The following is a 27,653-nucleotide window of genomic DNA, read 5'->3' as shown; positions in this document are numbered from 1 at the left end:
AACAAAATACCCTCAACTAAACTTCCCACCCCAAAAATATGTAACAAAATCCAATAATTACAAGCAAAGTAATACTTCAAAAATAATTACATCTTCATTTATACTCCAAAATCACAAACTACAAACAATTACATCATCAGCATCTGAAACTAAGAGCTTAACCTCGACACCACCGCCAACAATGGAGAGAGAAATCATGCGCCGCCGTAGCATCGCCGTCGTTCTATTGCTTTCTGTAGTCCTCGCGGCGTCGCCGGCTTCTGCTTCGTCTTCTCGGGCTGATTTCATCAAGAAAACTATCTCTTCTCATACCATTGTCATCTTCTCCAAATCTTATTGCCCGTAATTCTCTCTCCTTTTTTAATTTTGATTTTGTTGCTTGATTTTTGAATGATTGAGCTTGATTTTTGTATTGTTGTAAATGATTGGAGTTTTGGAATGATGGGTTTGGGTTTAATTGGATTAGATTGAAGTGCATTTCTGTTTGGAGTAGTTTAGCTAAATTTGGGGATTAGGGTTGAAGTTTGTAATTTTTTCGTATTTGTTTTGAATGATGTTCATTTTATTAGTTGAGGAAATGATTTTTTGTTTTAAATTTTACTCCTGATGTTTAGTCACATAGCAGATTGAACATTAACTATTTAAGCTATCAACATTATGAATTCGAGGCGAAAAGTAGTTAGGAGCTGTTTCGTCTTTGATCCATTTGTTGTACATGAGCAAATGATAGAATCAGGATATAATCAATGCTATTTATGCTCTCTGCATATTTTGATCTTAAATAGCTAGCACATTTCAATGGTATACTATCGTTTATTGGAGCCCTTTAAATGCCGTTGTTCAGGATGAGGTTACTGCTAAACAAAAATTGATTCCCGGTTGTGACAGAACGAAGTCAAGGCCCAACATTATAGAGCTTAAGATCTTTATATAACAATTTGTGGGTTTTGCTTCTGGCGAGTGAAGTGTTGGTGCATTGTGCAGCTCTTCAGCTTGAGTTATGACCTATTCTCTAGTATCAGTAGTATATGTGTTGCTGATTTACTGATTCTGTCCAATGAGTTTCTTTTCCTTTGATTTCTCTCTATGTTTCTGTATCTTGCTGACTTACATATAAGCATCATATCTTTCTGTATCACTGCATGCCATATGTGACAAATTGCAGAATTTGGCTTCATTACCTTGAGGTATATGAGCTTAAAGATGATTAAGTTCTCCGTATCTGCATCAAGGTCATTAACACTATGTTTGGGTAGCAATTATAGATGGAAAGGTTAGGGAGGGAAGTATAATGATGGGGAAGGAAAAGGAGGGCAGGGGGAGAGTGTGCTTCCATTGTCTTTCCAAATCTTTCCAATGTCGGGAAATTTTGGTTTATTAAGGCTCTATTTGTTTTGATGCAAAACATTTTCCATGAAAATAATTTTCTCATTTTCCATTGTTTGATTTGAAAATGGTGGAAAACAATTTTCCCAAATGTGGAAAATATTTCTCCCAAAAGGTATGCCACTTTTTCCACCGCACTCCTAACACCCTTCTCATCTCCTCTCAAACATCTTCTCCCTTTCACTCTCATTTTTCTCTTCGTCTATAATTTTTCTTGTAAGGAAACAAAGGAAAACTAGTATTACTATTGTGTTTTCCCATTAAAATCATTTCCCTGAAAAATGTTTTTTGTCAAAACAAACGGAGCCTAAATAAAGGAGAAGGAAAATGGTTCCTACCAGTTCCCTCCACTTTCCTCTGTCCATATTATATCCACAGAAGGGATGCCAATTCCGCCCCTTTCTCTTCTCTTTCTTTCCCTCTATTTCTCACTACCTAATCAGTGTAACTCATGATAACCTAGTCTAATTTGATATTGAGGGACTCCAGTCTGCAGAGAGCAATGTTGTTGAAGTGGCAGTTAAGAGATCAAGCAGCATGACTTCTCGAAAGCATAAAAGCAATATAGCCTTCAATTAGCACAGAACCAACTACAAAGTATAATTATTGGCCTGGAGTTGAAGTAATAAAAAAAAAAAAAAAAAAAAGGCTACACTGACTCTTGATTGAACCATATGATTATTTAACCTAGTTTTCCTGTGCACGTTGTTGCCTAGTAAGAACATGAAACATGTATCATCAAGGCATCAAAGTCTGTTTTGTAAGGTGGTTGATTTTTTATTTTTATTATTTCTTGTGCATAAATCTTAATTTGGAATTAATAATTCATGAAGAGATGAATCAAGTTTAGGAAAGATACGGTATCTTGCTCTCTTATATACTGTAGAATTTGTTTTATATCCTTTAACATTTCTCACACCTCAAGATAATGTTGTGGAATCTGCTTCTTTACAGGTATTGCAGAAGGGCGAAAGAGGTTTTTAGAGAGTTAGACCAAGCACCACATGTTATTGAGTTGGATGAGAGAGGTATATTTAAAAGTCCTATTGGGACAGTCATATTGGTTGATAGATATTTGAACTTTTAGACTTATTTTGTATTAAATGATAATTTATTTATTTTCCCCATTTGTGTTCACTGTGGCGAAACATCATATTTTGTATTAAATGATAATTTATTTATTTTCCCCATTTGTGTTCACTGTGGCGAAACATCATGAAGTAGATGATTCTCCTCTTGCCCGTTTGAAGTGATTGAATAATAATTCCAGGACTTTTGTTTAGATATATGTCTTGGTTATGTTTCTTTGTATAGTAATTGATCAGGGCATGTAGGAAGAAGGTTTGTAGGAACAGAGACAAATGTGGAAGGATAGATAAAAGAGGCAAAACCATGGGATAAGTGTAATGGACTGATGTTTACTGCTTACTAACTCATGCAAATAACAGTAAAATTATATAGAAAGATTGATTCTTTGAATAATGTAGATAATCTGATTTTTTTTATAAGTTCCAAGAATTAATAAAGATGGAAGCTTTAAGTTTGATTGATGATGGAGAAAGGGTTATAAGGGATAATGAAATAGCTTAAGGCTATCAATCTTCGATAGTGAGTTTAGCTCACAACTCTCCAATAATGGCTTTAGGCCATAACTCTCTAAAAGGTTCTCACCAAATTTCTGCCTGCCTATTCCCTTCCCTTCCCTCTGTATTTATACTAAGGACTCTTAACCTAGTGAGCTAATATTTGTAGAATACCTATACTACCCCTCCTTAGGTTGATCTATTACAATAAGGTGGAAATATGTGAGGGAGGAGAAGTCTTTGGGCTCTTATGTTTATTCCTCCCAATTAGAAGATATGAGCAATGGAATACTGGTATCACATCCTAGGTATGTAAACTTGAATATCAATTTGTCTACTCTAAAAATCTCAAACCTAACCTAAAACTTGTAAGCATTATTATTCTGATATAAGAGGCAAAACATGGGATAAGGTGGAATATGCAATGGAATACTGGTATCAGTGTATCACATCGTAGGTCTGTAACCTTTAAAACCATCTAGTGGTCTCTTCAAATTGCTAATTCAAAGGTCTTATGAAGATCCATGCTTTACATTGCATTGGCTCTTAGCTATTTGCAAATCTGGTTGGTGGAGGGGAGTCAATAGAATAGAATGCACTATTCCTAAGTGACTTTGATCTTCTATTGCATGCAATATTATTATATCGTATTCAATTTTCTTCTTTTTGTAATTAAAACACTTTAAAAATTGTCTTTTCATTTGTATTCATGTAATTTGTGCTTGATAAGATCTTAAACCTCTTGATGGATGACTTTTTTGTTTTTCTTGTATGCAATTCTTTGTTGTGTAAAGAAAAGAGGAGGGGGGGGGGGTGTTGCTTATTTTTACCTAGGGCAATATTTAGGGTTGGAATCGGCCAAGCTGCCTCATCTGAAATGATCTGTATGGAGGTTTGAGTTTTGGGTGTTAATTATGATGCAAAATTGCTTGATGTATGATTTCTTTTTCTTTCTGACATGATGTGTCCTATAAATATTAATGGATGTGTTGCCACTTACATTTATATATGCTATAGAATATCTCTGAATTGGTAAGTGAAATCATTGATTTTTTTTATTTACAAATTTTTTTTTTTTTAAATAAAAAAAAATATTAAAAAAAAAAAAAAAAAAAACCCTTATTGTGAATACCTATTTTTTTGCAGATGATGGTTATAGCATTCAGGATGCACTTGGTGGTATTGTTGGGAGACGTACAGTGCCCCAGGTGTTCATCAATGGAAAACACATTGGTGGATCAGATGGTGAGTTGCTTAGTTTGTAACAAACTTAAGACCATCCTCGTCTCAAAATTGTGAAAATGACTTAGAGGATGACCTGTACATCTTTCAGATACTGTTGAAGCCTATCAAAATGGGGAGCTGGCCAAACTTCTGGGTATTGATTCAACCGATCATGATGATCTGTGATTCTGTGAAGTCAGACTGTAGTCATAATTTTAGAACAAAGGTGAGCATTTTAATCATATTCCATTTCAATGGTTTTTTCAGCAATGTCTGACTTTTTCTTTTATCATTTAGATCAAGTTTTGATGTTCCCATTGTGAGCTGAGAATGGATTTTTTAGCTGAGAAGGAATGTTGCCTTGTTAGTCAGAATGGACAGACTTAATGGGTTTAGAGTATCTGGGTATGATAACCTAATAATTTTGGGAAAGAAAGTACTCCCTCCGTTTTCTTTTGATGTATCCATTTGCTATCAACTCTTGTTTTTAGAAAAGTTAAGTGAGTGTAAGAAAAGGTGGATAAAACAAGAGAGAGGGTAAAAAGATGAGTGGTTATAAGATAATTGAGTATATAGTAATTGAATGGAAAGGTTTAAATATTGTGGGGTAAGATAGTGAAATTTGCTTACTCAAAATAGAATGAAATAGAAATGGTTTCATCAATTAAGACACCTCAAAATGGAGTGTGTACATCTTCGGGAACAGAGGGAGTAGTGGGGGGAAAATTTTAGTTTTATATTCACTTGTGTTTAGTTTTGTCTTACACTTCTCTTTGCATTTTTCTTGCCCGTTTATTGGTTGACTAACAAGACAACCCTTTTGTGGGTGATTAGGGGAGTAGTTTAACGACCTATCTTAGGATGTACCAATTAATGATGAGATAGGATTCGAGGCTCTCATGGCTATGGTGTTAACTTCTACCCCCCGGTATGCGGATATAGCAAACTATCTTGCTTGCGGGGTCGTTCCCCCGGAATTCTCCTCTCAACAAAAGAAACGGTTCTTAAAAGAAGTGAGAAGGTATTTTTGGAATGATCCGTATCTATTCAAGCAATGTGGAGATGATCTCTTAAGGAAGTGTGTCCCCGATCACGAGATTGAGGGTGTCCTTGAGCATTGTCACTCACTACCATGTGGGGGACATGGTGGTGTTGACAAAACAGTGGCAAAAATCTCTCAATCTTTACTTTGGTGGCCTTCAATGCATAGAGACGCTCACAAATTCGTTATGCAATGTGATCGATGCCAAAGGAGCGGGGGCATTACCAAAAGGGACGAAATGCCCCAACAAAGTATTCTAGAAGTGGAACCCTTTGATGTTTGGGGGGTGGATTTCATGGGACCTTTCGTCTCTTAATGTGGGAACCTATACATCTTGGTGGCGGTTGATTATGTGACGAAATGGATCGAAGCTATACCCTCTCCTACCAATGATCATAAGGTGGTGCTCAAGCTTCTGAAGAAGATCATTTTTCCTAGATTTGGGGTGCCAAGAGTCCTAATTAGTGATGGAGGTTCTCATTTTGCCAAGAAGCAATTGGAAGCTCTTCCCAAGAAGTACGACGTTCATCACAAGGTTGGTCTACCTTACCATCCTCAAACTCAAGGTCAAGTGGAGGTCTCGAATCGTGAAATCAAGAATATACTTAAGAGGATGGTGAACAAATCGAGGAAGGATTGGTCTCTCAAGCTCGATGACACACTTTGGGCTCTTAGGACGGCGTACAAGACTCCAATCGGCACAACCCCTTATAGGTTGGTCTATGGCAAGGCTTGTCACTTGCCGGTTGAATTGGAATACAAGGCTTGGTGGGCTATCAAGGAGCTTAATATGGATTTGTCTTTGGCGGTGAGAAGAGATTGTTGAAGCTCAATGAACTTGAAGAGCTTAGGGATGATGCTTATGAGAGCTCAAGAATGTATAAGGAGAAGACTAAGAAATGGCATGACCAACATATTCGAAACAAGAGCTTTAAGGTTGGAGATAAGGCTTCGCTTGTTTCCGGGTAAACTCAAGTCTAAGTGGTTGGGGCCTTTTGTGGTATCGAAGACTACTCCTTATGGTTCTTTTGAGTTAGATGCAGATGGGAACAAGTTCATGGTCAATGGTTCTCGTTTGAAGCATTACTTTTGCAAAGAAGAAGCTGGTGTGATCGAGTGTCTAAGGCTTGACCCTTTGGGTCCTAAGTGTTAGAATCCAACTCCTTTTGATGTATTAGATTCCATTTAAGTGCTTTCCTAGAGTTTAGGTTATGTTTTCTTAGCTTGAGGTCCCATTATTGTGTTACTGTCAGATCAGTGTTCACTAGGGATTCTCCTTGTATGTCATTTAAAGCTCTTTAGAGGGCGAATGATTAATGAAATCTTGAAGCCTTCTACCAAGTGTTGCCTTGCTTTTATGCTTGTTTGTTGTTAGACCTTTATAGATATTGTGTCTTACTTGCATATTAGCTCCCCTCCAACCCAACTTGATGCGCTAAGGACTCGTGGTTCGGACCCGCTTGTGCCCGCTTTGAAGTATCAGCCGTCACAAGCCCCGACCACCCGCACTCCGTCGCCCAGATAGACGTGAGTGCTCCTGAGATTTTATTGCCCGCTTGTGTTGCTTTGTGCTCACAAGCCCCTCTTCCGCTCAAGGCTAGCGTTCTTGCCGCCAAAAGGCTAGAGCGCGCCGCACGTTTCGGGGTCCAAACTTCCGGACCGTGACAGTTGGTATCAGAGCCGAGGCTCAAACCTCGTCGCAAGCAACCCGTGTAGGCACCAAGGAGGGCTACACGAAGATGGAATTCGTAGAAGAAAGGCTCGCTTGGCTCGAGGAGAAGGCGGACAAATGGGCCGAGCTCCAAGTCATTGTACACGAGCAAGCCGAGCAAATTGTGAAATTGATGGCTGACAGAGATGCCCTCCGCGAACAATTGCAATTTGTTCAAGGAAAAGCCGACGAAGCACTTGAGAAATGTGCTACCTTAACGCGCGCTGTGGGCAGAGACGCACTGGGTGTGGGTGCGGCGAAGATAAAGCCGCCCAAACCTCACGACTACAGTGGCGCTAGAGATGCGAAATAAGTTGATAACTTCCTCTTCGACATGGAGCAGTACTTCCGAATATGTCAACTAAGTGACGATCAGAAGGTGGATACTGCCATCATGTATTTGTCCGAAGATGCTAAGCTGTGGTGGCGCACCAAGCACGCAGACATTGAAGCAGGAAGGATCAAGATTGATACATGGGCGGAGTTCAAAGAGGAACTCAAAGAACAATTCTACCCCGTCAACACAGCGTTTGTTGCACGGATGAAGTTGCAAGAGTGCCGCCAGAAGGGTTCTCTTCGCAACTATGTTAAGGAATACTCGGCGATAATGTTGGACATCACAGACATGAATGAGAAAGATCGTGTGTTCAACTTTGTCAACGGGTTAAAGGAATGGGCGCAACGAGAGATTTTGAGGCAGAATATTGATACCCTCGCTGCTGCTATGTGTGCTGCTGAGAGATTGATGGACTACTAAGTCGGGAAAGGTCGTCAATCCGAGAAGGATTCAAGTGGGACGTCAACACGCTCTAACAGTCCGTCTCCAAGCTCTCCAAAGGGTACAGAGAACGGCTCACGAGTATCGTCCAACACCATTAATACATATCATAGAAGAAGTGGAGGAGGTGATGCCCAGAGACAAACATCTACCCCCTCCCACAACTCAGGAAACTCGAGGGCCGGTGCATCCTCGGCAAACACAAGGGCAATAAACTGCATACTTTGTCGAGGTCCACACAAATGGTGGGATTGCGAGCATAAAGAAGAACTTGACAAGATCCAAAAGAGATTGTCATCCATGTCCGTTCAGGAGGCCACAAAAGAGACTAGCAGCGATGAGGAGCCCACATATAGGATGGGTTCCATACGACGCCTGAGTGCTATGAGAATGATAGCACCTCAAGAAGAACCAGAAGTCCGATATCTTTCGGCAATGCGAGTGATGGAGCCTGAGAAGAAGGCAACATCGAAGAAACAAGCTCGCACCAGAAACCCAGAGAAGCGGGAGATGAAGCCCATGGAGTTGGCAACATCCCAGATACACACCCGCCAAAACCAGAATCAGTCACAAGGTTCGAAGCAAAGAGCGACGAGCCCAGAGACACCAAAGAGACACCAAAGAAGAACCTCCCAAGAGGGAGGAAAAACAGTGGTTGAGCAAACAACGCAGGGCGCGTGCAAGGAATTACAAAGAAAATGGTCACCCAAGAGGCACCAGCCACAACTTGAAGCTCTCCACCACAGTCTCAAGGAAGCAGCTCCCCAACAGATGATGGTGGAAGCAGCTGTCCCCCTTAATTCAACAGATTCCACTCCCAGGAGGAAATTTAGAGATGAAGCTCTCAGCAAGATGTTCGGGCCGAGCGACTCCAGAGAAAAGCTCCTCGTCAACAAAGAAGATCCAGCTCAAGAGTCAGATAAGATTCCAGAAGATAGCCGCACCAACGGCGCATCCGAAACTTGAGATAGTTTAGGGTTTTCTAATTTTGATTGTAACTTTTGTAAGTCGACGAGGTCGTCGACAGCTTAAGTAGGGGAGGATGTTAGAATCCAACTCCTTTTGATGTATTAGATTCCATTTAAGTGCTTTCCTAGAGTTTAGGTTATGTTTTCCTAGCTTGAGGTCTCATTATTGTGTTACTGTCAGATCAGTGTTCACTAGGGATTCTCCTTGTATGTTATTTAAAGCTCTTTAGAGGGCGAATGATTAATGAAATCTTGAAGCCTTCTACCAAGTGTTGCCTTGCTTTTATGCTTGTTTGTTGTTAGACCTTTATAGATATTGTGTCTTACTTGCATATTAGCTCCCCTCCAACCCAACTTGATGCGCTAAGGACTCGTGGTTCGGACCCGCTTGTGCCCGCTTTGAAGTATCAGCCGTCACAAGCCCCGACCACCCGCACTCCGTCGCCCAGATAGACGTGAGTGCTCCTGAGATTTTATTGCCCGCTTGTGTTGCTTTGTGCTCACAAGCCCCTCTTCCGCTCAAGGCTAGCGTTCTTGCCGCCAAAAGGCTAGAGCGCGCCGCACGTTTCGGGGTCCAAACTCCCGGACCGTGACACTAAGCCACCCTCTTGAATGAATTTTCTTCATGGTCAAGCTAATGACCTTATAAAGAAGCGCTTCTGGGAGGCAACCCGAGGTTCTAACCCTTTTCTACTTTCTTCTTTTCTTGTTGCTTATATTTTTCTATCTACAATTTTGGATTGTTGGGATTTATGAGTTTTGATTGTGTTTGGATTTTTGATATGCTTTGCATCTAGCGTGATGGTATGGTGTTTAGATGTGTGTTAAGGACAATTTTTACTTGTGCGATTTTTTTTAAGGGAGTTTGGCCGAACCACTTTATGTTCGGCCACTGCAGCATTTTCAAGGAATTATGGCAGCATTCTGCCAAAAAGTTCAAACTTTCATTTTGACTGAAGGTTCGACCGAACCTAGGGATGGTTCGACCGAACTTGTACTGTAGTTCGACCGAACTGTCCTTGGTTCGGTCACTCCTCAATTTTTGAAAAATTCCAGCCCCATTCTGCCAAAATTTGCAAAAAACCATGTTGCAGTATAGGTTCGACCGAACCCTGGGATGGTTCGACCAAACATGCCCTGTAGTTCGACCGAACTGTCCCTTAGTTCGGTCACTACTCCATTTTTGCAAAATTGGGGAAGCATTCTGCCAGAATTTAAGAAAAATGAATTTCAGCTCAGGTTCGATCGAACCTGGAGTAAGTTCGACCGAACTTTCACTGCAGTTCAGCCGAACATACCCCTGGTTCGGCCGAACCATGTATCAGTTTTGAAAAAAAAAACGTTGTTGCTTTTTTTTTTTTTTTTTTATCTTGCTGCTGATTTTCGTGGCTTGATACTCCCATTTTCGCATCTCGCTTCCCCATTCTCCTCTTTCTCACTTTAAACCTCCAATACAACCCCTCTTACAACCTCAAATCTCCATCAAAATCACTCCAATCTTCACTTTTTCTCACTTATTTTCCATCATCTACTCAATTTCTACAATCTCCACCAAAAATCCCATCTTTTCATTTTCCCCAATTTCAAGGGTTTGAGTGCTTTGGTGTTTTTTGGGTTTCTACTTGCTTCCAATCAATTGTGGTATGGTTTACCTAGCTTTTGCAAGTTTATTTCTTCAATTTCTCATAGTTTTACCATGTTTTACATGTTTAAGTATGAATTTTGGTATTCTTGAAATTGTTAGTAATAACTTGATTGATTCATGTGGTTCTTTGGATTTACTTGTTGCAAATGATTGGTTGTTGATAATAGAACATGTTGTAATGATGATTATGCATGTTTGCCTTGGTTTTATTTTGATCTCAATATCTTTGCTTAAGAATGTTGATTTCATACTAGGGTGTTCATGTTACTATTTTATGATTGAGAAATTCATGAGTTGGATGTTGTTGGAGATTGTTGTTCATTGTTTTGGTTTGTTTTTTATGGATTGATGAATGATTATCATGAAAATTAGGGGACATCATGCCAAATTTCACCTAGACTTTGTTAGGACTAGGGGTGTTCAAATCCAGGTACCCAGGTTTTCGGGTACCCGAAAACCCGGGTACCCGAAGTTTCGGGTACTTGTTAATCTGTCCCATGTCCCGACCCGAATAACCCGGGTACCCGGGTTTCGGGTACCCGAATTATTCGGGTCAGGACATAGGGTACCCGGATCTCTTAGTTCCAATTTCAGTAGTTCTAAAACTTAGTTCCAATTTCAGTTCTATAAATACACATGAACAAACGCTAAATTAAATTCAATAAACAAACGCAATATGACAAACTTGAGCACGAAATACAGTACAATTATTACAATTACCACAATAATACAAATTGAAATCACATGAGAATTACAACGAAATTTAAAAAATACCCCTAAATACAAATTCAATTGGATTATATAAATTCAAATCTACCACAAATTACAACGAAATTAAAAAGTACCCATAAATAAACTAGCATGAGAATATAGATTACTCGAGAACTCGTCAAAACTGAGGATTGAATCGCTTGCCTTGAACTCGCATGAACTCGTGAAGGCTTGAATGAAGGCACATCCGTGAAGGCTTGAATGAATGAAGGCACATCCGTGAACGCGTGAAGGCTTGAACTCGTGTGAACTTGTAATGGTTGGAAGCAGTGAAGTAGAGAGAGCCCAGAGAGGAAGAGAGAGAGAGAGAGAGAGGCGTTTGGGAATTGAGGAATAAGAACCCTATTTTGCACTGAAACTAAATGGGCTGGGCTTTAATTTTGACGGAGGTTTTTTTTTTTTTTATATTAATTTATTTTCACGTAATTGGGTACCCACACTTTTCAGAGTTTTACTGCTCACCCGAAAATAGGTCTGTTTTTCGAGTCGGGTACCCGTACTTGAAAAAAGAGTTTTTTTCCCCCAAATTTCCCATCGGGTTTTTATCGGGTCATCGGGAAATCGGGTCGGGACAATCGGGTCGAGTTTTTTTTAACATAGGATTTCTTATTCAAGCCTTGGTTCAAATGTATTCATGCATGCCTTGAATTGTATACTCATGCATACACTTTTACCTTGGCTAGCTTCTTATGTCATTTCTTATCAATTTGTTCTAATGATATGCTCTTGGTGAATTTGTAGAATCAAATGCTCGGCAAAGGCAAAGGAAAATCAAAGAGGAAGAGAGTGGGAGAATCTTAAGGACCACAACTCCCACCTCCTCCCGGCATCAATGATCACGGCATTGTGCTTCGAACGAGCAATTTTGGCCCATCTATGAGTCACTCATCAAGCGTCCAATCCGTTGTACCAGATTCTTTTGCCCCCAAACTTTTTGGAAGCTAGGTATTTTGGATGAGGTGGTCAGGTTGGCTCAGAACTTTGGATGGGGTCACTTCATTCACCTTCACGCTTACACTTATGAGCGTGTAACTTTGGAATTCCTTGCCTCTTTTCGCAAGGAAGTCATTGAGCCGGAGGATGATGATGAGGATCCTCAACTTATGATCCACTTTAGAATGTTCAACGAGGATCACTCTTTAACGGAAAGTCACCTAAATGAGATATTCTTTTGGCATGCCATCGGACTTGATCACCCATCCGAAATGACCTCCACTCATCGCATACCCTACAACGAGCAAGAGTGGTGGAGGAGTATCACCAACAAGGATATGTTTCAAACTAACTCCTCAAAGGTCAACAATATCATTCACATTGCCTTGAGGTAGGCTTCTCCAATATGTCGTGTTCTTCAAAGCAAACCTCGGCTCAATGGTAAAGGATGAGGTTGCTTGCCTATTCTTGGCGATAACCCTCAGCGACTCAAATTTCAATGCTCTTCCACCTTCATCCAACGGCTCTTGGATACTAGGGATAACCGTCTCGGTGATGAGATCTTCATGGGTGGCATGATTACTATTATTGCTCTTTCTTTGAAGAATGGAGCATACAAAGATCAAATTGAATTGCTCCCACCCGTGCACCAATCCCGAAAGGAGCTCACCGACGAGTCCCCTCCCTATGCTCTTTCCATAAGCGCCTTCCATCACAACCGCTTCATCAACTACACCACTAGCAAGTGCCGATTCATCCTCTTGGTCGATAGGGAGATAGAGTGGTGTATCCTCTCGGACCCCACCCTCATCACGGGTTATCATCTCCGCGCCCCCTAGGTTGAGGGGGGTTATCAGGATCAAACCCGGGAGTGTCCATGAAAGGGTGGAAGGGTTGGTTGAAGAGCTCATAGGGCCACCCTTGGTCACCCCAACCGCCATCAAAAGGAGTAGGGGTAGATGTGGATGCCGGGTCATAAGTCGGATCACACCCACCCGGACGATAGGGGTCGTATGGTGGGGTGCCAACGCGTTGGGTAGGGTCGATGGGACCTTTACAATAGGCGTAGCAAGGGGGGGTGGGGTTTTGAGGGTCATAGGGCCCCCAATGATTGACCGGACTCTCTTGAGGAGGGTGGTAACTCTGGTAAGGGTAGTTAACATAGGGCGCTTGAATGCCCGCTTGCACAAGATTGTCATAATTTGCCCTCGCGTAGTACCCCCATTGTTCAATGGAAGCTTGATTGTCTCGACGGATATCATCGAGGGTACTACGAAGGGCATTTAGATCAAAAGGAGAGATGGAAGAAGAGGAAGATGCCTCACCTCCCCCGTGAAAGGGGGGAACGAATTGATTCGCTTGGGGGACCAGTGGAGGTTAAGGAACTCCACTCCGGGCTCTAGGTCGTCTCAGCTCATTGGGGATGTTTTGCTGAGGGATCTTCCATTTGAGAGGAGCGGAGTAGTCCACCGTAGTGAGGGTGGGGTCCGGGAGGATACACCACTCTATCCCCCTATCGACCAAGAGGATGAATCGGCGCTTGCTAATGGTGTAGTTGATGAAGCGGTTGTGACGGAGGGCGCATATGGAAAGAGCATAGGGAGGGGACTCGTCGGTGAGCTCCTCTCGGGATTGGTGCACGGGTGGGAGCAATTCAATTTGATCTTTGTATACTCCATTCTTCAAAGAAAGAGCAATAATAGTAATCACGCCACCCATGAAGATCTCATCACCGAGACGGTTCTCCCTAGTATCCAAGAGCCGTTGGATGAAGGTGGAAGAGCATTAAAATTTGAGCCGCTGAGGGTTATCGGCCAAGAATAGGCAAGCAACCTCATCCTTTACCATTGAGTCGAGGTTTGCTTTGAAGAACACGGCATATTGGAGAAGCCGTACAAAATACCTCAAGGCTATGTGAATGATATTGTTGACCTTTGAGGAGTTGGTTTGAAACATATCCTTGTTAGTGATACTCCTCCACCACTCTTGCTCGTTGTAGGGTATGCGATGAGTGGAGGTCATTTCGGATGGGTGATCAAGTCCGATGGCATGCCAAAAGAATATCTCATTTAGGTGACTTTCCGTTAAAGAGTGATCCTCGTTGAACATTCTAAAGTGGATCATAAGTTGAGGATCCTCATCATCATCCTCCGGCTCAATGGCTTCCTTGCGAATAGAGGCAAGGAATTCCAAAGTTACACGCTCATAAGTGTAAGCGTGAAGGTGAATGAAGTCACCCCATCCAAAGTTCTGAGAGCCAACCTGACCACCTCATCCAAAATACCTAGCTTCCTCGAAGTTTGGGGGCAAAAGAATCTGGTAGAACGGATTGGACGCTTGATGAGTGACTCATAGATGGGCCAAAATTGCTCGTTCAAAGCACAATGCCGTGATCATTGATGCCGGGAGGAGGTGGGAGTTGTGGTCCTTAAGATTCTCCCACTCTCTTCCTCTTTGATTTTCCTTTGCCTTTGCCGAGCATTTTGATTCTACAAATTCACCAAGAGCATATCATTAGAACAAATTGATAAGAAATGACATAAGAAGCTAGCCAAGGTAAAAGTGTATGCATGAGAGTATACAATTCAAGGCATGCATGAATACATTTGAACCAAGGCTTGAATAAGAAATCCTATGTCATTCCTATATGAGTCCTAACAAAGTCTAGGTGAAATTTGGCATGATGTCCCCTAATTTTCATGATAATCATTCATCAATCAATTAAAAACAATGAACAACAATCTCCAATAACATCCAACTCATGAATTTCTCAATCATAAAATAGTAACAAGAACACCCTAGTATGAAATCAACATTCTTAAGCAAAGATATTGAGATCAAAATAAAACTAAGGCAAACATGCATAATCATCATAACAACATGTTCTACTATCAACAACCAATCATTTGCATCAAGTAAATCCAAAGAACCACATGAATCAATCAAGTTATTACTAACAATTTCAAGAATACCAAAATACATACTTAAACATGTAAAACATGGTAAAACTATGAGAAATTGAAGAAATAAACTTGCAAAATCTAGGAAAACCATACCACAATTAATTGGAAGCAAGTAGAAACCCAAAAAACACCAAAGCACTCAAACCCTTGAAATTGGGGAAAATGAAAAGATGGGATTTTTGTGAGGAATTTTTGGTGGAGATTGTAGAAATTAAGTAGATGATGGAAAATAAGTGAGAAAAAGTGAAGATTGGAGTGATTTTGATGGAGATTTGAGGTTGTAAGAGGGGTTGTAATGGAGGTTTAGAGTGAGAAGGAGGAGAATGGGGAAGCGAGATGCGAAAATGGGAGTATCAAGCCTCGAAAATCAGCAGCAAGATAAAAAAAAAAAAGCAACAGCGTTTTTTTATTCAAAACTGATACATGGTTCGGCCGAACCAAGGGTATGCTCGGCCGAACTACAGTGAAAGTTCGGTCGAACTTACTCCAAGTTCGGTCGAACCTGAGCTGAAATTCATTTTTCTTAAATTCTGGCAGAATGCTTCCCCAATTTTGCAAAAATGGAGGAGTGACCGAACCAAGGGACAGTTCGGTCAAACTACAGGGCATGTTCGGTCGAACCATCCCAGGGTTCGGTCGAACCTATACTGCAACATGGTTTTTGCAAATTTTGGCAGAATGGGGCTGAAATTTTTCAAAAATTGAGGAGTGACCGAACCAAGGACAGTTCGGCCGAACTACAGTACAAGTTCGATCGAACCATCCCTAGGTTCGGTCGAACCTTCAGTCAAAATGAAAGTTTGAACTTTTTGGCAGAAGGCTGCCATAATTCCTTGAAAATGCTGCAGTGGCCGAACATAAAGTGGTTCGGCCAAACTCCCTTAAAAAAAAATCGCACAAGTAAAAATTGTCCTTAACACACATCTAAACACCATACCATCACACTAGATGCAACGCATATAAAAAATCCAAACACAATCAAAACTCATAAATCCCAACAATCCAAAATTGTGGATAGAAAAATATAAGCAACAAGAAAAGAAGAAAGTAGAAAAGGATTAGAAACTCGGGTTGCCTCCCGGAAGCGCTTCTTTATAAGGTCATTAGCTTGACCATGAGGAAAATTCATTCAAGAGGGTGGCTTAGGACCCAAAGGGATAAGCCTTAGACACTCGATCACACCAACTTCTTCTTTGCAAAAGTAATGTTTCAAACGAGAACCATTGACCATGAACTTGTTCCCATCCGCATCTAACTCAAAAGAACCATAAGGAGTAGTCTTCGATACCACAAAAGGCCCCAACCACTTAGACTTGAGTTTACCCGGAAACAAGCGAAGCCTTATCTCCAACCTTAAAGCTCTTGTTTCGAATATGTTGGTCATGCCATTTCTTAGTCTTCTCCTTATACATTCTTGAGCTCTCATAAGCATCATCCCTAAGCTCTTCAAGTTCATTGAGCTTCAACAATCTCTTCTCACCGCCAAAGACAAATCCATATTAAGCTCCTTGATAGCCCACCAAGCCTTGTATTCCAATTCAACCGGCAAGTGACAAGCCTTGCCATAGACCAACCTATAAGGGGTTGTGCCGATTGGAGTCTTGTACGCCGTCCTAAGAGCCCAAAGTGTGTCATTGAGCTTGAGAGACCAATCCTTCCTCGATTTGTACACCATCCTCTCAAGTATATTCTTGATTTCACGATTCGAGACCTCCACTTGACCTTGAGTTTGAGGATGGTAAGGTAGACCAACCTTGTGATGAACGTCGTACTTCTTGAGAAGAGCTTCCAATTGCTTCTTGGCAAAATGAGAACCTCCATCACTAATTAGGACTCTTGGCACCCCAAATCTAGGAAAAATGATCTTCTTGAGAATTTGAGCACCACCTTATGATCATTTGTAGGAGAGGGTAAAGCTTCGATCCATTTCGTCACATAATCAACCGCCACCAAGATGTATAGGTTCCCACATGAAGAGACGAAAGGTCCCATGAAATCCACCCCCAAACATCAAAGGGTTCCACTTCTAGAATACTTTGTTGGGGCATTTCGTCCCTTTTGGTAATGCCCCCGCTCCTTTGGCATCGATCACATTGCATAACGAATTTGTGAGCGTCTCTATGCATTGAAGGCCACCAAAGTAAAGATTGAGAGATTTTTTCCACTGTTTTGTCAACACCACCATGTCCCCCACATGGTAGTGAGTGACAATGCTCAAGGACACCCTCAATCTCGTGATCGGGGACACACTTCCTAAAGAGACCATCTCCACATTGCTTGAATAGGTACGGATCATTCCAAAAATACCTTCTCACTTCTTTGAAAAACCGTTTCTTTTGTTGAGTGGAGAATTCCGGGGGAACGACCCCGCAAGCAAGATAGTTGGCTATATCCGCATACCAGGGGTAGAAGTTGACGCCATAGCCATGAGAGTCTCGAATCCTATCTCATCATTAATTGGTACATCCTCCTTGTTCTTAAAAGGAACCCTAGACAAGTGACCCGCCACATAGTTCTCCGCTCCCTTTTTGTCCCTCATTTCCATGTGAAAGTCTTGAAGAGAGAGAACCCAACGAATCAAGCGGGGCCTGCTTCTTTCTTGGTCATAAGGTATCGCACCGCGATGTGATCCGTGTACACGATAACTTTTGAGCATATAAGATAGAACCGAAACTTATCTAATGCAAACACCACCGCTAGCATCTCTTTCTCTGTTGTATAATTCTTTTAAGCCTCATCGAGAGTCCTACTTGCATAGTAGATGACACATGATTTCCCTTCTTTCTTTTGACCAAGAACGGCACCTACTGCAAAGTCACTAGCATCGCACATTAGCTCAAAAGGCAAACTCCAATCCGGAGCTTGCACAACGGGAGAAGAAATGAGAGCTTCCTTGAGCTTACGAAATGCCTCAGGCAAGCCTCATTTAAGCTAAAAACAACATCCTTCTTGAGTAATTCGGTCAAAGGTTTGGCGATTGATGAAAAATCTTTGATAAACCTCCGGTAAAAACCGGTATGCCCAAGAAAAGCTCGTACTCCCGTGATGGAAGTAGGAGGGGCAACCTCTCAATCACCGAAACTTTGGCCGGATCAACCTCAATGCCATTTTTTGAAACTTGGCCGAGGTTAATGCCCTCCTCGACCATAAAATGGCATTTTTCCCAATTCAAAACCAAACTCGTTTCTTGACACCTTTTCAAAACTTTTTCAAGGTTAAAAAGACAAGTGTCAAAAGACGAGCCACCAACACTAAAATCATCCATGAAAACCTCAATTTCTTTTTCAAGCATTTCGGAGAAAATGGAAGTCATGCATCTTTGAAAAGTAGAGGGAGCATTGCATAATCCAAATGGCATTCTTCGGTATGCAAATGTCTCATATGGACATGTGAAAGTGGTTTTCTCTTGATCAGTTGGATGGATAGGGATTTGGAAAAATCGGAGTACCTATCCAAGAAACAAAACAAAGCATGGTGAGAAAGCCTTTCAAAGCATTTGGTCCATGAAAGGGAGAGGAAAATGATCTTTCTTTGTATTCTTGTTCAATCTCCTATAATCAATACACATTCTCCTCCCGGTCACCGTCCAGGTGGAGATTTCCTCTCCCTTTTCATCCTTGACTATGGTCATTCCACCCTTTTTTGGAACTACATGAACCGGGCTTACCCACTTGCTATCGGAGATAGCATAGATGATGCCCGCCTCACGTAGTTTCAAAATTTCTTTCTTGACAACCTCTTGGAGCTTGGGGTTCAACCTCCTTTGAGGTTCAATGGAGGTGGAATAATCATCCTCAAGATGAATACGATGCATGCATAGAGAATGGCTAATACCCTTGATGTCATCAATGCTATACCCTATCACATCTTTGTGTTTTCTCAAAACATCAAGCAATTTTTTCAAATTAAATTCATCAAGGGTAGCATTGACAATAATAGGGTGTTTTTCCTCCTCATCAAGATAAGCATATTTCAAAGAAGGGGGGAGGGGCTTGAGTTCTACCTTGGGAGGAGGCTTGGAGCTCTCCTCCGATTTTTCCTCCATTGATTCAAGCTCAATCTCGCCTTGTTGTTCAACTTCCTCCTTTGAGGATTCCTCCATTGCCATGATAAATTCTTTGGCTTCTTGAGAGTGAAACTCCTCGTTGCATGTGAGAGCTTCCACTATTGGATCTTGAGGCTTCATCATGACCTTTCCCAAACGGTCCAACTCCTCACTTACAACATCAACTCTATAGCACTTTTCAACCATGGGGGTCTTTAGCAACTTAGAAAATTCAAAGACTATCTTCTCATCGGCCACTTCACATGTGATGGTGTTGTTTTTGCAATTGATGACCGCCCCCAAAGTTTTAAGAGCTTCACGACCCAAGATCAAGGGAGTGTCCACATCTTCCTCCATGTCCATCACTACAAAGTCACAAGGCACATAAATGTGTCCCACTTGAATCGAAACATCTTCAAGTTCTCCACAAGGCAATTTGACCGAGCGGTCGGCTAATTGAATTGTCTTCCTTGTAGGGATCATCTCAATATTGAGCTTTTGAGCAATGGATAAGGGGATTAGGCTAACACTTGCTCCAAGATCGGCCAATGCACCCCTAGCTTCCATATTTCCAATTTTCACCGGCAAAGTGAAACTCCTCAGATCTTTTTCCTTCTTGGGCATTTTATGTTGAACAAGAGCACTCACTTGATGTGGAAGGGTGATAAGCTCATCATTGAGCTTCCTTTTGTTGGTGAGGATGTCCTTGAGGAATTTGGAGTAAGATGGCATTTGTGTCACAACTTCAAGAAAAGGGAGATTGATGTGCAAGTTCTTCATCACACTTAGGAACTTTGCAAACTTGTCATTCAACTTCCTCTCCGCAAGTCTACTTTGAAAAGGAACCGGTCCATCAAGGTTCCTAATCTCACTAGGAATCGAAGTTGTCTTCTCGTTGTCAAGCTTCTTCTTCTTCGAACTTCCTTCTACCTCATCAACTTTTTCTTCCTCACCTCTCTTGTCTTCATTCACACTCTCTTCTCTTCCCTTCTTTCCCTCACTATCCCCCTCATTTGGACCATCATAGGAAGTTCCCGACCTCAATGTGATTGTCTTGCATGTATCGGGTTTTTAGTTATGAGAAGGGTTAGGTTGTGGTTGTCCGGGTAGAGTAGATGGTGAATTGAAGGGAGCTCTCTCGGCCAATTGAGCTAGTTGCGAATCAACCATCTTGTTGTGAGCTCTTATTTCTTGCATTTGTTGGCCAAAGGTTTGCATTTGTGAATGCATGGCTTGAAGGAGTTGAGTTTGAGTTAGCTCCGCTTGAGGTGCTTGTTCTTGATGGTTTCTTTGAGGTGCTTGGGTTTGATTGTTGTATTGGTTGTTCCTTGGATAGCTTCCTCTTGGGTTTTGGGGTTGAGATGGAGGTGGATTTTGATATTGAGGATTGGAGTTATAGGAAGGTTGAGCTTGTTGGTTCCATTGTTGAGGTTGAGGTACAAACCCGGGTGGTGGTTGTCTCCAAGCTACTCCACCGTCGCTTCCTCTAAATCCCTCTTGCCTTGTGTTGTATGCCGCTACGTGTTCGGGGCTTAAACCTCCATAATAGGATGTATCATGGTTCGTTCCTCAACAATTTTGACAAGAGAAAGAGTTAACTTGAGAAGAGCTTGCTCCACCACTTGAACTTGCATTCACACTCGTGTTCAATTTGGAAAGCCCTTTTGTTAGTTGATGAATTTGATGTTGTAATTGATCAAATTTCTCCAATTCGTAAATACCACCTCTCTTTGGAGCGTTTCTACTTCGGCCCCCCCAAGAGTAATTCTTTGCTACCTCTTCTATTGTGGCTTCAACTTGATTTTGAGGGATCTTGATTAATTGACCACCCGCCCCCGCATCCAAATTGGCTCTTGACATGGGCTCCAATCCGTCGTAGAAAAACCGCATGAGCAACCCTTGATTGTACTCCTGGTGGGGACATGCTTGCACCAACTCTTTGAATCTCTCTCATGCTTCACCAAGATTTTCATCGGCCTCTTGCTCAAATGATGCAATTTTCCTTCTCATTTCGGCGGTCTTCTCTTCGGAGATAAAGCACTTCAAGAACGCCTTTACAACCTCCCTCCATGTTGTGAGAGAGTTAGGCTTTACTTGCTTTAGCCATTTCTTTGCTCGTCCGGTGAGAGATTGCCGGAAAAGGTGCATACGAATGTAGTCTTGACTCACTTCATTGGTTTGCATCATTGCGCACAATTCAAGGAATCGGTCCAGATGTTCAATAGGGTCCTCACTTGCACTTCCGGAAAATTGCTCCGATTGGACCATTCGAGTATATTATGGATGGGTTGAGAAGTTGGTTTCCGTGACGGGTAGCAAAATCCCTCCCGTGAGCTCATAATCCTCCGGATTTCCGAACTCACGAAATAAGACATCATTCTCTTGTCCCGCCATTGATTCGCGTGGTGAACTTCAAGAGTAAGTATCACTCTCACTATCAACTATATCACCAAAACCTCTTCCCTCGTTTTGATAAAGCCTACGGACTTGTCTCAAGGTTCGGTTGATTTCGTGGTCAATTTGATGTGAGGGTGCTCCTTGAGACCTCCTAATCATTCACCAAAGCTAAGCAAACAATTAGCAATGACAAGGATGATAAAACAAAAAAAAAAAACAAAAAGAAAAGAAAGCAAAATGACTCTAACAAAAGCAATAATAGACGCTAAACAAGCCGCATCCCCGGCAACGGCGCCAAAATTTGATAGGGATAAGATAGGTCGTTAAACTACTCCCCTAATCAAATTAACAATTTATAAAGCCTTAACTTACACTAAACTAGTTAGTGGCAAGTAAAGGGTCGATCCAATGAGGAAGCACACTTATTCAACATCACAATTACTAAGCAAGAGTAAGAAAGGGTGTATTTTTGTTGGTTTTTTGGATTGTAAACGCTAGAACTATAAACAAACAAGATAAAGATGATTAAAATCAAGAGAGAACGACGCTAGGGGTTCGGGGGTGTCAAACATGATTAGAAAGAGGGGAACAATGATAGTTATCATGATGAACATGCCAAAGAACACAAGATTCTACCTAAACAATTCATTCTCATGCAATAGTCTAGGCAAATCAATGAAAGAAGTCTATGCTAATTAGGATCATTCTCATGCATCCTATTAGACACAAGCAAATCAAGAGAATAAAGAAGCACAATACATGAAACTCCATTTTAACAACTCATTCTCATGCAATCATTAAAATAGAGGTGATCTTAATCTAGTTCAAATCATTTTCATGCATTTAAACTAGAAGGCAATCAAATAAAGTGCAACAATAATCTCAAGCCATTAAAAATCATGTCTTTCATCAATTTAAGGCATGTAATCAATCCAACTATAATCATTCATCCATCATTCAATGCATATTTCACACCCCCTTCCCCTAGCTAAGAGATTAGCCTAGAAAAGGGGGAATAAACATGATAGCAAAACTAAGAGTAAACACAAGAAGCATGAAATCAAACATGATCAAAAACAATGAAAATAACAAAGATAGATTAATCCACAAAAAATAAATAAAAATAAGCAACTAGGAGGTAAATAAACAAAACTAAGAGAAAGGATTAGAGATTACTAAAGAGGCAATAAATAAAAGATGAAAACTTGCTAAGTTGCTTGATTGATTGATTGAAGGGAAAGCTTGAACCAAAGTTGCATACAATGAGATAACTTGAGCAATACTACACTACCTCTCTCTAAGATTAGGGTTAATTGTCTAGGATCATGAGATAATCCAATACCATTACATAAAAACGTTCTAAATAACCGCCTAAAATAAACCGTACAAAGCAGCTGGAATAAAAGAGATGGTCCGACCGAACAGTGGGAAGGTTCGGCCGACCACAGGGTAGGTTCGACCGAACCCTGGGTAGGTTCAGTCGAACCTCCCCTGATCTTGGTCTGTTCGAACTTCTGAGGTTCGGTCACTCCTGCAAAACGGTCATTTTCCAGCTTGAAACTGCCAAGGTGGTTCGGCCGCACCACAAAGTAAGTTCGGCCACACCTAGGTTCGGCCACACCTTCAGGGGGGTTCGGCCGAACCTAGTTGATTCCTCCTTCCTTCAGCTTCTCTTGAGCTTCATGCTCCTTCTCCACGGCACGTCATGCATTCCAAAGTTCATCCAAGAAGGCCAAGAACCTACAAAACGACAAAGAAACGCTAGAAAAACCAACAAAAAGAGAAAAAGGGAAAGGAAACACGCGAAAAAGAAAGTGTAGGCGTCGTTCGAAGTGCGCCTACGTTAAAAGCATGTGGTGAATATGTTTGGCACTCATAGGAAGTGAGAATTGACATAATACGATTAGGGACACGATTAGGGACAAGGAAAGTAGGGAGCTGCCAACAAGTTTTTAAGGAACTTGTAAACCGTTCACGGATCATAAAAGGCAACCACGATTAAGGGACAACAATAGGCAACAACGATTGACCCGTAAAGGTTACACCCCCATTCATAATCCATGAGATTACTAACTCCATATGGTTCGGAACCACGAAATGAGGATCGGGGATGATGGTACAAAGTGAGTCATGGAGTCACATTCGCCCGTATTGGCCTCTACTCGATTCTTATAGTGAAAAATGATTCCTGCGATCTCAAAGGCATACAAACAAAAATTCAATTTGCTCCAAAATATTATTAAGCTAAATTGGTTGAATATTAATGCAACATATTATTCTAAAATATTTGTGATCACTTGATTAAATAACAAGATTAAAAAGGAACCTAAACCGGTTGTCCAAATTATCTTATTAGTCGTGATTTTCAATTACATATTCCCTTTAAACATGCAATATGGTGATCAATAAAAAATAATAGAATAAACATTAATATTGGAAGCAATTTAACAATAATAACGTGACTCAAATCAAATATAAAATAACCTAATCATGATACTAGCAATAAGAAAATAAAATAAGAGTAATTAATTAATTACTCATATTTCGCGCGTTCCTTTAAATTGCTACATCATGAATAAATTGTTAGTAACTTCAACAAAAATTTAAATCAAATGAAAATTAAATTAAATAAATGTAGATTTGATTTGGTCCAAACCCTCAGTTATTTATACCTTTCACGCCTTTGATTTAAGTATAGAACTTTGGGTTAAGTATGAACTCCTTGGAGTGCTTAAGGGAAGTATTTTGGAAGAATAGGGAGGCTAGTGTTTAGGCTAAAGAGGGAGAAGAGAATGATATGATGATCAAGCTTGTTGATGATTGGAAAAAAGGGGGAGATATGACCTCTATTTATAGAGAAAAAAGAGGGTCGAAGAATCAAGAAAAGATAAGAATTCGAATCGGATAAAACTCTTGCGATAGACAGCAGTTTTTGCGGTTTATGTTTTTATCATATCTTTTGATCCAGAAATCGGAATAAGATGAATAAGATATCATTGGAAAGATCTTGAAGTCTACTTTCTAACTCAATTGGAATCAGATTAAAATATTTTGTAGAATAAAAGATATGGCCGAAATAGTGAGACGGTGTCAGTTTTGGATAGAGTTTGACATTTTATTCATATCTTTTCCGTTATAGCTCGGAATTGATATTATAATATATCATTGGAAAGATAATTTCAAGGGCTATTCAACCATATAAAATTTGGATAAAAAATATGAGGCACGAAAATAATATCTGTCTATCTTTGAATGTCTTTCAATTCGGATAGAAATAGGATTTTCAAAAAAGGAGTTTTATTCAATTTCAAACTCTTTAATCTTATCTTTTCAAAAAGAATAATCAGGATCTTTTAGAAACTTTTAGAAGCTTCTAATTAATCATAATTGGTTTAGGAACGGGATTAAATAATTTGGACCCTCCACATGATCATTGAGTCGTAGGTAAGGTGGGCTTAAGTTCGGTTTGGGCTCAGTTTAATATTTTGGCCATAACTTATTCGTTATAACTCGGATTTGGGCTTATAATATATCGTTGGAAAGCTCTTTTAAATCCCCATCCAACTATTCAATCATTGGACCCATATTATGGACCAAAATAAACTGGATTAAACGTTTTTATAAAAAGGACACGAAATGAATGATTTTAAAGGACACGAAATAAATTATTTTGGGTTTAAAGACACGAAAAGAGGAAAATAAGTTATGGTTTGGGGAAATGGGCTAGAGTTGGGTTGGTTTATGAAATGTATTGGGAATGAACATGGATTTAAGCACTCCAAAGATTACATACTCAACCCGACCAATAATGGCGGTGAAAGGTTGTTCATCATCGGGTTTGGTTTTGGGGAGACATTTTTAGGTGTCTACAGAAAGGGAAAGGCAAAACTAAGGGAAAAATGCTTAAAAAGGCTCAAACAAGTGCAAATGAGGGGAGAATCCTTAGGGAAAAAGGATGGAAAAGTGGCATAAATGTCACTCATCAGTGGGTTGTGACCCAACCTGCAATTGGGGCACCGACCCTGACCTTACTTACCCAATAACCAGATCTAGTAGAGAATACTATTTATATGTCCAGCATTAGAAAAATGTTATAGATGAGCATCTCCAATTGGTGACTATAGGTGTCAGCTTTCAGAGTTACAAATATCTTCAATGGTATAAATCTCTTAGAGGTCTATACCCATATCTTATCACCCTCTATATCCATCTTCTGTAAACCTCTTTCCCTGTCATAAAGTGGATAAGCAAAGAGAAAATAACTTTAATGCATATTTTATTTCAATAATTTATGGTCAATTACAAGCAAGTATTAATTGAACCTTTTAAAGATAGTTAAGTTATTCATGTACTCATGTAGATAAGCTCATAAGTACAGAGTATGCAAGATTGAGACAAAGACCTTACCTTAATTGCAATTCTCTAATTAGAAAACAAAGCGTGATGTGAAGAAAACAATGATAATTGACGAGATTGAAACTAGGTGTCAAAAGCTTACTATTTTTACTTGTTTATATTTCTCTGCTTCAAACCTAATATCGCTTGTATTTCTAATTGTTTTGATAACATCTTACAGAACTGGTTTGAAAATGGTTTAGGTACTAGTTAAGCAGGCTTCAAAATGTGGTTGCTAGAAGTTTGAGCTCCTCGTGATCTATGCTATGATTTCTACAAACATTGTGGTTATGGTCCATGGCATTAGTCGACAATGCAAATGTAATCTTTTCTTGCTTAGCACACACCCTGAAACTAAGAGTAGGGAATGATTTCTGTAACCTTTTTCTTTCTTTCAATGTTAAATTTTGGACTTGAATCTTAAGTTGTGGTTTTGTCATTTTTGAGTATTTATAGACAGTTCTATAAGCATCACCTGGCCTTGATCAGAAAGTGCATCAAGTGGCAATCAGGTTCCGCACTTTACGTTGGATTCCTGTGTTACATCAATTGCATCCAATGCTAGTCTTTTACAAGCAGGGTATCTATAATGTGTGTCCCGAGACAGATATCTAAAATGCCGGTGGCCCAACCTGTACGGTATGGATGCTTTCTTGTTGGGTGAAAGAGTGGATGTCTTTGATGCTGCAATGTTCCTGCACTCCCTTTTCCACTTGTTTTTTTCCTTTTCACTTGTACCGCCTTATACTGTTCGTAGCTGATTATTACTAATCTATTGATTCTCTATCTGAGCTGTGATCTGCATCCTGTCCTTGAGGAACAATCTGTATCCTGTCATAATTTATTGGTTAACAGCAAGGCTTTAGCTGCTTCCTCTACTGCTGCCATAATGGTTGCTGATGAGTTTTTGGTGGTGGGAAATACTGTCATGACCAACAACGGTTGTGTGGCTATGGCTTTATATCTGATGGTGGGTCGGAAGTGGGGGAGGAAAAGGAAGGGTGTGTATTCAATCTAGGAAGAACCTAAAGCAATTTAACTCCATATGAATAGATATTTTTAGGTGTCTGCACCATATACGTCGCAAGTATTGTACATTGCATCATAAGTCGGTGGAAATGGGAAGTTAACAATTTAAAGGTGGGTCCTTGGATAATTACTTCTGTTCTAAACTTATAATTAGTTCATACTCATTTAAGGAGGAAAGGAAGAGAGGACTCAGAGGAGGCTTCTATAGAACTATAGAGTACAAGACGTCTAGACACATAAGTTTCACCTAAAGATCTAATTGACGTTGAGAATGTATTCATATTAACCTATTGTTGGATTTTAGAGTCATTTTCTTTATACGAACACAGCAAAATTTATCTTTACGATGTATGTAGATACTCCGTAGTAATTGATAATTTAGTTTCAACTTGACATCGAGTATGATCAAAAAACCAATTTAAGTTTGTATACAAATCAATCTAATCATATAACTAATATATAAAGCTAAACTTTTAGCCAGATGACGAGGTAGCGACACTTGGCGCTCCAACTTTTCGCCAAGTGTTGCGCCACGTAGGATAGAGTTATATAGAATTCAATTTGTATGATAAAAAAATTAATTTATAATTCTATTTTCAATCAAATTTGGATAGAATTTTACGATAAAATTGTTAATTTAGAGTTTTATTTTCGATAAAATATCAATATTTCATATGTACAAATTAAATTATAATTTTATTAAAAAAAATATTACAATCATAAATTATCATATAAATTTATTTTTTGTATCATAGTATTTTTTTGGAGCGAAGGAATTTGCTC

At 40.2% G+C, this 27,653-nt stretch overlaps 2 protein-coding genes across 3 annotated transcripts; one reads left to right on the top strand and one right to left on the bottom strand.

Annotated features, from left to right (window-relative positions):
- On the top strand, positions 1–26,627 carry LOC110716725 (glutaredoxin-C4-like). 2 transcript variants are annotated; one of them, XM_021895359.1, is made up of 5 exons: positions 1–342; positions 2,341–2,414; positions 4,116–4,214; positions 4,303–4,419; positions 26,023–26,627. In XM_021895359.1, exons 1-4 carry the CDS (start codon positions 182–184, stop codon positions 4,377–4,379), a joined length of 411 nt encoding a protein of 136 aa, XP_021751051.1. In that variant the 5' UTR covers positions 1–181; the 3' UTR covers positions 4,380–4,419; positions 26,023–26,627. The 2 variants fall into 2 exon arrangements, with proteins under 2 accessions (XP_021751051.1, XP_021751050.1); XM_021895358.1 differs by having other exon boundaries at positions 3–342; positions 26,045–26,627.
- Positions 16,467–20,939, bottom strand: LOC110716655. Its single transcript, XM_021895302.1, has 3 exons — positions 20,649–20,939; positions 19,008–20,102; positions 16,467–16,871 (listed from the first exon to the last, which is right to left on the bottom strand). Exons 1-3 carry the CDS (start codon positions 20,937–20,939, stop codon positions 16,467–16,469), a joined length of 1,791 nt encoding a protein of 596 aa, XP_021750994.1.
- Positions 26,628–27,653: the final 1,026 nt, after the last annotated feature.

Source organism: Chenopodium quinoa, unplaced genomic scaffold (genome assembly GCF_001683475.1).
Source record: "Chenopodium quinoa cultivar QQ74 unplaced genomic scaffold, ASM168347v1, whole genome shotgun sequence".
NCBI lineage: Eukaryota > Viridiplantae > Streptophyta > Magnoliopsida > Caryophyllales > Amaranthaceae > Chenopodium > Chenopodium quinoa.
The sequence above is the reverse complement of the archived record's forward strand: the minus strand, read 5'-3'. Positions and strand labels throughout refer to the sequence as shown.

Coding starts and splice junctions, on each gene's coding strand:
- LOC110716725 (XM_021895359.1), top strand. CDS start 182: ATGGAGAGAGAAATCATGCGCCGCCGTAGCATCGCCGTCGTTCTATTG. Junction 2,415..4,115: donor TATTGAGTTGGATGAGAGAG/GTATATTTAAAA, acceptor ATTTTTTTGCAG/ATGATGGTTATAGCATTCAG. Junction 4,215..4,302: donor ACACATTGGTGGATCAGATG/GTGAGTTGCTTA, acceptor TACATCTTTCAG/ATACTGTTGAAGCCTATCAA.
- LOC110716655 (XM_021895302.1), bottom strand. CDS start 20,939: ATGCGGTTTTTCTACGACGGATTGGAGCCCATGTCAAGAGCCAATTTG. Junction 20,103..20,648: donor GTGGAGCAAGCTCTTCTCAA/GTTAACTCTTTC, acceptor GATACATGCAAG/ACAATCACATTGAGGTCGGG. Junction 16,872..19,007: donor GCTCCAAGCCTCCTCCCAAG/GTAGAACTCAAG, acceptor CAAATTCTCAAG/AAGATCATTTTTCCTAGATT.